This window comes from Pteropus medius, unplaced genomic scaffold (genome assembly GCF_902729225.1).
Source record: "Pteropus medius unplaced genomic scaffold, Ma_sr-lr_union100, whole genome shotgun sequence".
Classification (NCBI taxonomy): Eukaryota; Metazoa; Chordata; class Mammalia; order Chiroptera; family Pteropodidae; genus Pteropus; species Pteropus medius.
In genome coordinates, this window is record NW_024340701.1 from 15,657,880 (window position 1) to 15,673,568 (window position 15,689).

A 15,689-nucleotide genomic window follows, 5' to 3' on the forward strand; every position below is an offset into this window, starting at 1 on the left:
GGGTTTGCTGTATGAGTTTTGATCTGAGCCAATTATTTATTGATTGTCAGCTGGGAATGAGAACTGATTTCAGGAACTGTGGGAATTACTAGAAGGAAAAATACATGGTTATTGCCTTCAAGCATTCTAATATAATAAAGGTAAGAGCTAACTTCTCAGCATTTGTTATAGACACAAAATGTTTCTTTTAATTACCAAAAGGTAGAGGTGCTCTTACTATCCCCATTTCCTGGGGAAATTGTAGACAGGGAACCAGGCTTAAAAGAAAGGTAAAAGATGTAGGCCAAGCCACCCAGTTTGTAAGTGACATAGCTGAAATTGGAGCCCAGGTGGTCTAAGGCAGACTGTGATAAATGCTCTCAGAGACACACTGTGACTGGGCTGTGGTTGGGAAAGTTTACCTTATTGAGAATCCTCTTTAATACCAGATTTCTTTTTTCTGCTGTTTCACACTAGCTGATTCTCCTACCTGCATACAGACGCAGGCTTGGGGAAGTTCATTGGTGAGAATGGGGCTCCAGATAACTAAGGGTGGAGGAAGTAGATGCTTAAGACTCATTGACTCTGCTCAGCCAAGTCGTCTAGAAGTGGCCAAGTGTTGAAAGGAGAAGGGTAGGGAGAAGCAGTATTGAGCAACACTAGTGTGCATTCGTGATTGACTCGCCGACTGACCCCCTGATCAAGTCTTTCTACACACTGGAAAATCTGTGTAGACAAATAATCTCTTGATTCTCCAAAAGCAATTGAGTATATTTAAATGGGACTTGATCATAATCTAGCTGTGTCAGAGAACCCTAGAGAAAAAAAAAACAAATATCTTTCCCTCTCTTGTTTAGTAATTCCACCACTTTACATTTGTATAGTTTCATAGGTATGCATTTTTCTTGGAACCTGGAAGAGGAGATATATATTTACCATATTCTCCTTTTGAAGAGAATCTGCTACTTGTACTGGTTAACTGATTGCTCAGTCTCATGGCTAGATAGCAGATGAACTGGAAAGAAAATACAAGTTTTCCAATTTCCGGTCCTGGCATTGAGAAGAGGAGAAAATCAGATTTCTTTTTCTGTTACTTCCTCTCCATGTGAACTAGGTCATTAAGAGCTTTTTAATAGTTATCATTTGTTGGACCCTTACTTTGTGTCTGGCATTCATTGTGCATCATGCCAATTGATTAATAAAATAAACTTTTGATGAGGTCCTACTATACCAGTTTTACAGTTGAAGAAACTGAGGCTCAAAAGAAATACAATAACTTGCCCAAGACCACCAATAAGGGGAGGACCTGGATTTTGAAACCAAGGCTGTCTGGCTTGAGTCCAGAACTGTTTTCACCAAATCATTCTGTTTCTAGTTACCTACTCTCTCTAAGCCTCCATTTTCCTCATATGTGAAATGGGAGCACTAATACTTACCTTTCAAGCTTGTTATGAGTATTAATTGAGATAATTTGTAAACAGTGCCTTTCCCCAGGCCTGGCACATAATAAATGTTTCATACAAGGTAATTCTCTTCCCCAAGACCCAGAGATAGAAAAGGATGGTTAATGACCTTGGTACAATAAATTTTAGGTCCCCCAAGCAAACTTTTTCAAAGGGCCTTTTATGTCTCTTTTTATTAGATATTCTGAAGACCCTGCCATTTATGTTCATTGAGGTCAGGGACATGATTTATTCAACTTTGTGCCTTCCTTCCTCCCTCCTTCCTTCCCTCCATCTGAATCCACATTGTCTTAAGTTTTAGTAGTTGCTCAATTAATATTTATTGAAGTAAAGGGGCTCTGAGCACTTTAAAAAACACACCATCAGTGTTCATGTCTGTGAGAATATCTTAATCCCCACAAAGTTCAGTCTTCTTACATTGATTTGAAACTTTTGGTTTAATTTAGACAATTTATTTTTATTTCTTCATATTTTTTAATTCAATTTTTACTTTATTTTTACTAAATTTGGGAGGTTATATTAGTTAATAAAATTATATAGGTTTCAAGTATATAATTCAATACTACATCATCTGTATATTGCATTGTGTGTTCACCACCCAAAGTTAAATCTCCTTCCTTCACCATATATTTGACTCCGTTTACCTTTATCTACCTCTCCCCCACTCCCCTTTTCCTCTGGTAGCCCCTAAACTGTTCTCTGTGTTTATCAGTTTTTGTTTGTCTCGTTTGTTTGTTGCTTTTAGTTTTATATACCACATATAAGTGAAATCATATGGTTCTCAATTTTTTCTGACTTATTTCACTTAGCATGATAATCTAAAGATCCATCCATGTTGTCACAAATGGCAGTATTTCATCTCTTCTTATGGCTGAGTAATATTCCATTGTAAATATATACCACATCTTCTTTATCCAATCATCTATTGAAGGACACTTCGGTTGTTTCCATGTTGTGGCCACTGTGAATAATGCTGCAATGAACATCCATATATCTTTATACGTTTTCAAAATTTGGGGGTAGATACCCAGAAGAGGGATTGCTGAGTCATATGGTAATTCTATTCTTAGTTTTTTAAGGAACCTCGATACTGTTTCCATAGTGACTGTACAAATTTACATTCCCACCAGCAGTGTATGAGGGTTCCTTTTTCCTCACAACCTCTCCAACGCTTATTATTATTTGTCTTGTTGATAACAGCCATTCTTCCAGGTGTGAAGTAGTACCTCATTGTGGTTTTGATTTGATTTTCCCTAATAGCTAGTAAAGTTGAACATCTTTTCATATGTCTGTTGGCCACTTATGTCTTCTTAGGAGAAGTGTCTGTTCAGATCCTCTGCCCATTTTTTAATTGGACTATTTGTTTTTTGTTGTTGTTGAGTTGTATGAGTTCTTTGTATATTTTGGATTTTAGCCCCTTATCAGAGGCGTTATTTGCAAATATTTTCTCCTGTTCAGAAGTTTACCTCTTCGTCTTGTTGATGGTTTCTACTGCTAATTTGTAAAAAGACACTGTATGGGCTAGCAGTTGCTTTGTTAGGTTTGCAGTTTTCCTGTTTTTGTATGTTTGTTTATAAATGAAAATAATTCTTGAAACAGAAAAACAAATGCTCCCTTTAAGAAAACATGCATTGACGATCCAAAACTTACCCTCTGTAATATTACATATAAATATTCTTTGTGCCACTGTACATATTTCTTTTCTATTGCTGAAGATCACACATTTTCTTTTCCTTTCTCTAATCTATTTGGAGGGAACAATAAGGTATAACTTCTTAATAAAAAGTATGGAACTCATGCCTAAATACTTAAAATATTACCAGAATCTCAAAAAAAATTTTGCTTTATTTCTTGGTACTAAATGATCTGGACTTACATTTTTTTCCCAGGCGAATTGTACGTGGGCAGACCCCAGAGAGTTTGCTGGAGCACGTACCAAAACACTGTTATCAAAACATCTCAGATTGGGGAAAAATAAAGGGATGCCCAGTCCCGCAGTTCTATGGAAATCCTCCTATGGTATGTACAATTCATTGTTGCTATTACAGTTTCATTAACAAAATCTTCAAACTATGTCTATGAAATACATATAAATGTCATAGAGTTGTCCTTCACAAATCTCATGGAACTGCTAGAATGTTTTAAGTATGTACGTTTTCCTGCTACACTTATTGTCTAGAATCATTTCTTAAAGAGTAAGGTTTGCATTGGTCTTTTATGAATATCTTGATGTAAAACTCGGAAAAGAATTGTTTTTGAAAATGCTGTTTGGGTTCAAGAAGTTTCATCCCTTCTCTTCTGGATGAGGGCCACAATAATACCAGTTAATGGTTTTCAGAGGGATTCCTTCATAAGCTGAGTTGGATAGCTCAGATGATCACCTTTAAGGAGCTAGGAGTCTCTTCAAATATCAGGAAGTAAGACTTTCTATACAGCTTTCACAGCTGGGAAGAAAATTGGTGAGGTGACACATAGGGTTGCCTTCAGGCATCAGCAGGTCCAGCCTATGGGGCATAAAAGAGGTTGGACAGCCAGATTTACATCAATACCTAATGACACTACGTGGTAGAGCAGGAGTGTGGCAAGGGTGACCAAGGGAAAAAACATGCTGCAATATTTACCGTCTTCAGTTGAGAGCTTCAAAGAGCTCCATTTTGGGTATTCACAACATCTCTGCTCCATAGAGTGAGAAGTGGACCCTGTGATAGCCATATACTTTCCCCACTTGGCAAGCAGGATACTTTATTGGTTATCAAGCTAGCCATTGGTATAAAACTAGTCAAAAATCAATATTTGTACAGGGCTTCTGAACAGAATTAGTATATTTTCATTAAGCAGTGTATAATATAAAGGTAAAATTTCCATCCCATTTTCTCCTTTTCCCCTCCTACTCTCCTAACATAGAAGTACTCTTCCTCTAGACACAACATGGTATCTGAGGACTTAACATCTTTAAGCATCCTTGTTCATTAATGAAAGAAACCAGACATGTCAGTGACCTGTCCCCACTACATGCAGATATCAACAGAAACGATAAAAAGGGAACTATATTTCAGGTTGTCATATGGTCAAGGAGAAAGCACATTTCCTCGAAGACAGCTGGAGTCAGAGTACTACTACCTTAACAGGCATCTACCTCAAAGGAGCTTCTGGGTTTAGGGGGATATCAGAAGCAATGTCAAAGACTTGGCTCCATTCAGTGGGGCCCCATGGTGGCACCCAGGAAATAGATAAATGATTCCACACTATTTTAAAAACCCGTACCGTGAAAACAAAGGCCACTAGCAGAACATTACTGACTCTGGGAGCAGATATTCTTCAACTTTGGCTGGAGATGGAGACATTTAAGTGATATTATCTTCTAAAATTCTTTGCTACTTCAGGTATTAACCTAGATGCTCTCAAGTTTCAATAAGTTTCTAAAAAAAAGTTAATAGAAAGATCATATGTGAGACTATGAGTAGCACTTCATGCTTTTTTTTCCTTCTTGGAATCCATTCTAGAGTGTCATCTTTTAGATGATATTGCATTCTAAGATTCTTTGATACTTCAGATATTAAACTAGGAACTTAACTGGCTGTTTTGCCTAAACGTATTTATGTAGCCAACAGTGCTACAAGGTAACTCCAGTGTTCTGAAACACCACGGATTCTGACAAGAGGTGAATCTGCAGAAATCTGAAAATCGTTGGGTTTGCCCCTATTCGGCAAATGCATTGCATAGCTCTTAGAACTTACCAGGATATTGGAGAAACAGCTACATTCTTACATAAAATTTCTCTTCTTGCAAAAGAATAAACTTTGACTACATAACAATTGAAAGCAATTGCAGTGTTGCATTAAAAATATGGTGTTGCTGAAATGATATCCTTTATAGAAATGGTAATTCTGAAACCAACCTTGCTCTGCTGTGGGGTTATTGCAACTGCTGTTGCAACACTAGGAGGAAATCCCATTCTTGAGGACAGTTCCTCTTGGGAAAGTTTCATACTGTAGATAAAGTTCCCTAATGTGGGCAAAGAGAATGTTCATTTCTACTGGCTCAAAACTTTATTTTAATTTTAGATATTTTTCATACATTCTGTGATAGAAGAAATTTACCAATCTGATATCAAATATTTAAACAAGCCTACAAAGATTATGTTGACTTCTAAAATGTTTTGTCCCTGTGAATAAAATGTTCACCCCTTAACACATCCTTTTCCCATTTTTTGCTCTAATTACAGACTTGGAAATGGATAGTGGGTCCCATGTTCCTATATCTCTGTGAGAGGTTGGTACGGTTTTGGCGATCTCAACAGAAAGTGGTCATCACCAAGGTATTGGATGGTTTAGGAATTTCTAATAGTATCTAACTATGTCATGAACAAATCTATCCAAGTTCTCTATACCATTGATCAGAGTTCTCTTTTACTCAGTTTCTTTTGATTAAATTTAGAGCAGAGAGATGACCCACAGTTGATTTCAATGTACTTAGCTTGATAATCAGATGGTTGGGCCTTTAAACTGGGGAAACTAGGAGTTAACATTTTTCTGTTAAAAAATGAACCTAAATGTTTTGTGTAAATGAACACGTTGTGTGTGTGTGTATAGAAGGGAAAGATGTAGAGTGATAATGTGATTAGTTAATAAAGGAGACACAAGAAGTGAGTCCAAAAGGACATACATTGAGCCTTAAAATATTCAGATGCCGAAAGAACCAGGGAACCAAGGGCAGGTCTGATTGAGGTTGAAATAATTTCCCATGTCCCCTTTACCTCTTTTTCTGTGCTTTGTATATAATCGTAGAATATCAGAGTTAAAGTGTCCAAAGTCTCACACAAGTTAGTAACTAAACTGCATCTAGAATTAGTCTCCTAGCTCTAATTATATAGTGGCTTTTCTCCCAACATTTCTATGCTACTTTTCATCAAATAAATAAACATTCAACTAAACGAACATTCAACTAAACAAATAGAAATAGAAACTTCCTGTTATAGTTTCAGGAAACATCAGACAAGACTATTTTTATCAAATAAAATTTAATTTAATTCAATTTAGTTCAAAAAGTAATTGCCAAAAGCCTATTATGGGTTATTTTTGCAAAACACACAAATTCTTCCTGTCCTCCACCCTAACTTTTCTTTCTTGGCATCTATGGAAGGTCATAGTAAAGATAGTCCAGCTGGCATTGGAAATCTTGAAATATAGGAAGCTACAACAGTTCTCCTTTTATGATACTTGTATTGTACTGTAAGAAAAATTCCACAGATCAGCAGAAAGAACTACCACAAAAAGTCCCCGACTAACTGACTAACCAGACAAGTGTTTCCCTTACATACGTTTCTAAGGAAAACTTGTTTTAGATACTAATTTTCTTCTCATATAAACACACATAAGCAATAAGATGTTACCCTAAAGTATTCCAGTGATAATGCTGTTCCATTGTACATGTTATTAAATTCAATCCCAATTTTTGCCTATGGTAGCAAGATTGCAATATGGTAAAAATTAGTTTTGCCATGCAAAATTGCAACATAGTTTGGCAAAATACAAAATATGGAAAATATAATTTTCAAAATAATTTTGATAAATTTTTATTTTGTTTTCAAAATGAAGCTTCACAATTTATTTCGATGATGAAGGGAAGCTGGTTACAGCTTTATCATATAAAATATATTTAAATTACAAGTTTTGGAAATGTTTGGCAATTTTCCTTAAAAGAACTTCCCATTCTACTCATCCTCACTGGTGAAAATTTAAGCAATATCAGTCAACATTAGGAAACTGCTATTATTATTTTTTTTTCTGTTGAATTTTATTTCCTTTTATATCCCTTTGGTTTTAGTTGTACATATGAAGTCCTAGGTGTCTCGGGCATTGTCCAAGAAATAGTATATTACTTTCCGTATTGAAATAACAGCTTTTTATTGTGTTCTATTTTTTAAAATTAGTTACCAACTCACCAGTTAATGGACATTTGTACTGTTTCTAATTTTCTGTTATTATAAACAAAGATGTTATCAACATCCATGTACATGGATGGATGGCAATGTGTGGGTAGGGCCTGGCTTTGGGAGAGATGGGTGGTGTATTCCCCAAATAGGGAGAAATGTAGAAGCAATGCATGGAATCAGACAGGTTCGAGGCATGACACAGGACAAAGGCAGATCAGCACAGTTAGCCTTGGTTTGGGAGATGTTGCTGTATAATTATCCAGTGGGGTCTCCTTCTTCTGTTCAGCTGCTAATGCTCTTGATCATCCCCTGAGGAGACAGGAAGATTGAGCAGGAAACCAACTTCTTCCTGTTTCTAGCACCTGCTTTAACTTTTTAGAGAAAAAAAGTATGACAGTAGGCTGGTGTCTTAGGTTGGATTCCCTGGCAAAGACTCTGAGACAGAGAACTGCATGCAGAAGGTTTAGTGGGGGCATTTTCTCAGAACCTGTCAAAGAAAAGGAAAGGAAGGCTGGGGAGAGGAAAAAGCTGACCCTCAATGCAACTGTAGCCTCAGATGACCCTGCAGGGAGTACTGGAGTTAGGGTGGCCCCTTGGAGTTGTCCCAAATTGAGGAGAGGAGCCAGACCTTTGTATCCTTGCATTAGCTCATTATCGGCCATGGGCTACAGCCTAGGGTAATTCCCAGTGAGAGACACATCTGCTGGTGAAACTGCTGTGTTGGTCTTGAAGAAAGGACATGGGTGGGGCATCTTAGCACAGCTTTTTATCCACATGAACAGTAAAAAGACAAGTTTGGGGGGAAAGTATAAGTGTAGTTTCCAGAGACATGTTTTGTTCCATAGGTGGTCACTCACCCCTTCAAAACAATCGAGCTACAGATGAAGAAGAAGGGATTCAAGATGGAGGTGGGACAGTACATTTTTGTCAAGTGTCCCAAAGTATCCAGACTGGAGTGGCACCCTTTTACACTGACCTCTGCCCCTGAGGAAGATTTCTTTAGTATCCATATCCGCATTGTTGGGGACTGGACAGAGGGACTGTTCAATGCTTGTGGCTGTGATAAGCAGGAGTTTCAAGATGCCTGGAAACTACCTAAGTAAGTACAAAGGACATATTACAAAGATGTATAAGTTCAGGAAAAATGTCACTAAATAGCTCCTTTTCTTCCATCTCTCACTGTCTTCTGAGTCTGACAAAACACATAGGTTCTACAAATTTATGTAGCTATCTCTGTGTTCCCCCATTTTATGTGTGTAGTGTGTACATATATTTATAAATCTTATGTGAAATAAAAAATATTTGAATCAAATATTAATAACGAATATTCCCAAATTCCTTTTACTATATAAGGATCATGGCCAAGGTATATTAACTTTCCTAACAAACAAAATTATAGTGTATCAAATATATTCTTAAAATTTAATTGGTATATGTTATTTGAGTATAAACGTCATATACTGTTCACTTGGCCTCCTTCTTACATGCTTAACATGGTGTCAGGCACTTAGTGGATGCCGAAGAAAAATTTATTGAATAACTCAATGAATAGACAAATGAAAAGTGAAGATATTCAATCTACAAGATGTTTTGATGTAGAAATCCCTCACTTTACTTCAAAGTGCAATGTAAGCAGAAATTTCAAGTGTGGGATGCCCTGGCAAGAAATGCAGGTGTGTGTGTGTGTGTGTGTGTGTGTGTGTGTGTGTGTGTGTGTGGGTGGGTGAAGGAGAAGGGGAGATGTGAATAGTACCTTGAGAGTTAAGAAATATTTTCAGTTAACTAAAAATTCCTCTTTGTACTTCTAACCCCAATGTTGACACTAAGTTGGTTACCTGAAAGCTATTTCATAGAAGAAAGTGCCCCATAGATACCTTGTCCTGGTTTGAAGTGACATATTGCACATCCCCAGTAATAATGTGTGCCCCATCCTACTTTGAAGAGCAAGATATCTCTGTAACCATCTCCCATGTTTCCCTCCAGGATAGCGGTTGACGGACCCTTTGGCACAGCCAGTGAAGATGTGTTCAGTTATGAGGTGGTGATGTTAGTGGGAGCAGGGATTGGGGTCACGCCCTTCGCATCCATTCTCAAGTCAGTCTGGTACAAATATTGCAATAATGCCACCAATCTGAGGCTCAAAAAGGTAGGTTCCTTCATTTTTCAGAGGGCTTGGAGCAGCTATTACACTCTGCCAAGTGAAGCCTGAGAGAGCCTTTGTGGTTGAGGCTGGCAGAGACCAAGGAAAGGAAAGCCAGGTTTAGGCAGGTCCAGAGAGGCAAGCTTCTCTTAAAAGGGCTATTTGATAAGTTAAATGTGCTTCTATATAAACAGGCCCATTAATAAAAGTAATATACTGTATTTGTATATTACTATATAGTATAGAATATTGTAAGAGATTCAAAACAAAGTTAGGATAGAAAGTATTCACAACCCCAATCCAATAGCTATCCTTTTTCGTATATTCTCTTTCAATATTTTCTCATGTTTACTCATTTTCAGAAAGTTATAAATATTGAGTAGGTACATATTCATGTCCTGTTTTTCTAAAAACGTAATGTTTTTCAGTGTTGTTACAGACTTTATAACGATCAGGTTTAATGATTCCTTCATGTTCTATTGAGAGAGTATAGAATAATTTTTCTATCATCCTAGGTTAGATATCAAGATTGATTTTATTTCTAGCTCCTCACCAATACTTTTGTTGTAGGAGGAAGGCAGGTAACATGTACTTTCTTGGAACTGTTACTTTCTTAAAGATATATCCTCAGAATGAATTCCCGGTGAGATTGGGGGAGGTTTCCCATGTAAATTTTGTTTCATTGTCTGATGAAGGACATCTTTAGTAAAATTTGAGACATTCTAATAACTGTAGCGATAACCTCTAATAGGGACACTGAGCTGACTTTGACTTTTCATTCTCTCCTTTTTCTCTTTTCTATATGGAGGAGGTATGGCAAGAACTACTTTTTTTCCCCCTAGTAACTAAGGAATGTCTAGCAGTGGTGGACAGGGAAGTAATCCTGTGGTAGCCACTGCTAGTCTAGATTCTGGTGGCCTTTCTGAGAAGAGGTACAAAGGAAGCCAGGGATTCTGGGAGGGCAAGAGCAGACCCAGAAAGAAAGTGGTAGGCTAATGTTTTTTTAAACTATGTATTTCTGAGGCCAAGCTATTTATTTACTACACTGCCAGTATGAAGGCAAGAACAGACTCATGAGAACTGGCTCATCAAATGTCCAGAGGTTTCTAAAAACCTCTTTCTAGACCTTCTGAGCAGCAGGGAAAAATTGAGGGGACGGAAGAAATCTCTATCTATGTCAATGCTAATGGGTCTTATTTAATATAATCTGCTTCATGATCCATCCCTCTTTCAGATCTACTTCTACTGGCTATGTCGGGACACACATGCCTTTGAATGGTTTGCAGACTTGCTGCAACTGCTGGAGACCCAGATGCAGGAAAGAAACAATGCCGACTTCCTCAGCTATAATATCTACCTCACCGGCTGGGATGAATCTCAGGTGAGGGCAGGATCCCAAATCTCAGGTCCTTCCCATAGTGCTCAGAGCTTACTAACTTCCTCTTGGTTATCGGAGTGTCTGTACATTGTTTTTACCAAGAACAGTTGATTGACTCAGGTGATCTGTCCCATTTACTCTCACTCAATATTACCATGTGTTCAGATTGTTGAGACTAGATTTAAAGTTGGTGTCTGTAGAACAGATCACCTAAGGAGCCACAAAGGATAAAAGCCATGACTTTGACCTTATTAGAGCAATGTTCCCATGAGGGATCCTGAACCAGGTGGACAAGATGATGATCCCTTTCACCAGAGAAGGTATTGGCAGCATATATCTCTCTTTTTATATATATGCTTACACACACACACACACACACACACACACGCACACCATCCCTTTAATTTTATGTTTATATGTGTTTTATAATGTACACAATACATTTAAGAAGAAGTATCAAATACTATATAATCGCTCAGAGTTATTAAGCATATACCGTGTGCCAGGTATTGTTGCTAGTGTTTATATAGATTATATGATTCAATCCTCACAACAACTCTAGGAAGTAATCACTATTATTATCCACATTTCACAGATGAGGAAGTCAAGGCCCAGAAAAAGTTAGATCATTTGTCTAAGAGTGTCCAAATAGTAAGTGGCAGAGTCAGAATGCTCCAGAGCCGTACTCTTAGCAACTCCCAATAGTTCAAAATTAATAGCATGTCCATGCGTGAGGATATATAGGTGTTGACATGTATATATATGTATATATATACATACACACATATACTCATATATAATAATGTTGACATTAATTATCGTATATATGTATATATGTATATAATATATATCCCGCCTCCTATAATGTGTGTTGTGTGTGTGTGTGTGTGTTGATTATATATTGTGTGTGTCCCTCCCACAGGGACATTTAGTAATGTAAACATCCTACAATTCACAAGGCAACCCTCACAACAAAGAATTATCTAGCCCTACATGTCAAAAGTACCTCGACTGAGAAACTCTGAAATAAGCCAGTGATTCCTAGGGGGTAACATCTTTATAAATAAACAAACATTAATGACTTGCCTGGAAGCAGCATAAGCTGTCACCCTGAAAGAGGAGTTATGGCAAAAGTCTCAGCCTACTCCTGGCCAGTGTGTCTCAGTGGACAGACCCACACACTGGCTCCTCAGTCCTGGGCATCTTTCCCATACACCTTGTGCCTGTGAAAACTGACTTCTTCTCATTTAGGTTTTGGCATATTGTTTAGCATAGATTCTCCAAGACTTGGAAGAGTCTTGTTGCAAATGTGACACATGACCATAAAAATTGCTACTCCAGAAAAGTGGTTTCAATATGCCACTTCTGCAATTAAAAAAAGCAAATGATAAAAATGAAACCCAGAAAAGAAATCTATAATACATAAATTGCTTGCAGTTTTGTTTTTTAAAAAGCCAGATATAATTTTTTAAATGGGAAATTTATTTGCATTGAAAAATAATTATTTTTGCTTTGCAAAACTGGTCTCTACAGGATAATTAAACCGGAGTAATCACCATTCTTAGCCTCACCCATCCCCTATCTAGTGGATTTAAAATCTGATTTAATTTTTAAATAAATTTACTTAATTGCTTTATGAAAAATATCTGTTGTTCAAACTGAGGCCCTCTAGAATGCTAGCAGAAAACAATATGTGATTGTGTATACACACACACACATACACACACACATACAAACACACACACAAACTAGCTTTAGGCTTGGTTTCATGTCTCATTATGTTATCAAAATATGAGTGCATTTTAGTCTGATTGTTTTAATTCTTAGTGATCCTCTCAAAGGAATGGCAGTGGGAGTATATTAGGATGAAGAGAGAGTCATAGAGCAGGATGAAATATAAAGCAGAGAAGAAAACAAGTGAGACAGAGCATTTAAATCCTACCTACACTTCGAAGCTTGACTCAAATGCTGCCACCCTGAATCCTTTCCATATTCTCCCTCCCCAACTACCTTCTTTGCTCTTATTGAGATGTTTGTGCCTCTTCCATGGCACTTATCATACTCTATTCTACAAATACAATTATTCATATTGATACTTCAAGGTCTGCCCTTCTAGATTGTAAATTGCATGAAGAGACCTAGTATGTTCATCTTTTTTATCTTGTACGCTTCAGCACGGTGCCATGCCCCAAATATATATATATATATATATATATATACACACACACATATATTTAGAAAGGGTGGTGTGAGAGCTTGGTTTATGAGATATGTAAATACTTCTGTGGGTTTTATAGCATATCTCTTTTTTCTGAATTCATGTCTTTTCCTGCAGGCCAATCACTTTGCTGTGCACCATGACGAGGAGAAAGATGTGATCACGGGCCTGAAACAAAAGACTTTGTATGGACGGCCCAACTGGGATAATGAGTTCAAGACGATTGCGAGTCAACACCCAAAGTAAGGAGTGCCCCGCAAAGTGTTCTTAAGGCTTGTGGTCTGCCTAAAGCAGCAATTTCCTAAAATGGCTAGATAAATACATTCTGGAAACAAAAATACCTCGATTCCTATATTTATACCCAATAGGAGGTTATAGATATCTCTGACTTTAAGAGGGAGTCTTTTAATCACACCAAAATTACATGGAGAGTTGTTAGAAACAGATTCCCAAGGCCCCACCTCAGACTTTCTGAATCCTGTTCCTCCCAAGGAGGACCATAACTCAGTTCTTTTCTTTCATCTCCTAAATTTTACTAATATATCCACTTCTTTTAATTCAATGTGATTCATACTTATTATTAAGGAGACACTGATCCCACTTTCAGTTTTAGCTTTTGGGTCTCAAATCATAAGGTGACAGACATCTCAAGGTCCTTTCTGCCCTCACTAAAACTTTAGCCATCATGAAACTCTGTCTTGCTGGAATATATGATGGACTCAAGGAATCTCTACAAATATACTCTTTACGCCATTGCTTCTTACACTTTAACGAGAATATGAATCATTTGGGGATCTTTTCAAAATGCAAGTGCTGATTTTAGTAGGTCTGGGGTGGGGCCCAAGAATCAGCATTCTTTAAAAAAGCCACTGCTAAGGCTACTATTCTGGAACCACACCTTGAGAAGCAGAGCTTTAGACTCCAAAATGTAGAGGGATGAAGCCACATTAAGCTGTGGGCAGAGATGGTGTACCTAAAGGAGATTTGTTCCTGATTTCAGGATGCCCAAGAGGGCTTCCGGGACAGAGTCTTGAAGGGAAGCAGCCCACAGACTCACTAATTCATCATCATTTTCTCTGTGGTAGAAGTTTCCATAAACCCTGCTTGAATGCCATTATCCAGGGAAGTTAACTGCTATTTGAAGTATCCAGCACCCCCTACAAACAGGGCTGAGTAGCTCTCCCACTGAGTAATCTGAACTCAGTCATTTGTGGAAAAAGCAAAGGAGCAGAGGGGACTCTGCCCTGGGGCCTACCATCAATAGACAGTCCCTATGTGTTGTGTAATCTATTGCATCCCAAAGCCTGAAACTGTCTTTTTTTCTTTCTTTCCCCAAAGTACCAGAATAGGAGTTTTCCTCTGTGGACCTGAAGCCTTGGCTGAAACCCTCAGTAAACAAAGCATCTCCAACTCTGAGTCTGGCCCCCGGGGAGTGCATTTCATTTTCAATAAGGAAAACTTCTAATTGGTCTCTTTCATGAGGAAATAAATGTAGGTTATGCTGCCCAATGCGCAAATAATGCTAGTTGATAATGTAAGTCTCCCCTTTAAAAAATGGAGAAAAAGAAACTATAATGTGAAGCTCTTCCCTGAAAGAAATGTCAAAGGTTATTTGATAGTGATCATTTGCATTTGTATGGGGTGTTATGGTTTTCAGAGCACTTTTACAAACATTATTTTATTTTTTCCTCACAGTCATGCCAGAGAAAGGTAGGGCAAGGATTCCTGGACTCAGTTTTTAGGATAAAAAAATGAGGACTCAAAATGTTAAGTAACTTCCTGAGGTTATGAAGCTGAGATGCATCTAGGCCATCTGACTCCAAGTTTGGTAGGGTTTCTATAATACCAGGTGCCTAGAAATGGCTCATATATTCCCCCAAAGAAGAATCAAACTGGGGAGTAGCTATCCATATTCCCTTTTGTGTCATCTTTGTTCTCATTATTGTCATATTGAAGGACATTTTCCAAACAGAAAGGAGATAATATATGCTGAGAGTGACTGAGCACGTAATAGTGAGAGGATTGACATTTGAGCATACTCCAGTTTACCAATACAGCATACTGTGTCAGAGATTCTTCCTATAAAAGAATATTAGACTAACTGGAATTAATGTATTACCCAGCATTTATAATTATGCTTGGCAGGGCGTGGGTACTCAATGAAAATTTGTTGAATAAATGAATGAAAAGACATTTAGAACCATCCAATGCCAGGGTAGAATTAATTTAAAGCCTTAAACAGAATTGTCTAAGAAAATTACTTCTGTTACTCTTATAAACCAAAGGAACCTGATTTTCCTGAGGGTAGAGAACAGGCTTAATGATAGTAACAAATAGGATGACCTAGAGGTTCCCTTGCATTCTTATTTAAAGCATGGAGGAAGGGGAGATGGAGGCAGAAAACTCGCCTCCTTTCCTAACTCTGGTTGGCACTGCTAGTCCTGCTCTCTGTGCTATGTAAGAAGTGCAAACTGATTTGCTAGCTGAAAGGGTCTCCTCCAGCCAGCACTTGTGAATTTGATATTAAGAATTGTGACAAATATGTATCTGATATGCCCATTTGTTTTAAATAGCAT

At 37.6% G+C, this 15,689-nt stretch overlaps 1 protein-coding gene across 1 annotated transcript in view; it reads left to right on the forward strand.

The window, feature by feature from the left end:
* Positions 1–14,857, forward strand: part of CYBB (cytochrome b-245 beta chain) — a 31,204-nt gene extending 16,347 nt beyond the window's left edge. The window contains exons 7-13 of the mRNA XM_039888169.1: positions 3,332–3,461; positions 5,668–5,760; positions 8,223–8,476; positions 9,361–9,523; positions 10,752–10,898; positions 13,231–13,355; positions 14,452–14,857. Coding sequence (XP_039744103.1) covers positions 3,332–3,461; positions 5,668–5,760; positions 8,223–8,476; positions 9,361–9,523; positions 10,752–10,898; positions 13,231–13,355; positions 14,452–14,578 — 1,039 coding nt within the window. The 3' untranslated portion in view covers positions 14,579–14,857. The remainder of the gene's footprint in view (positions 1–3,331; positions 3,462–5,667; positions 5,761–8,222; positions 8,477–9,360; positions 9,524–10,751; positions 10,899–13,230; positions 13,356–14,451) is intronic.
* The last annotated feature ends 832 nt before the right edge of the window (positions 14,858–15,689 follow it).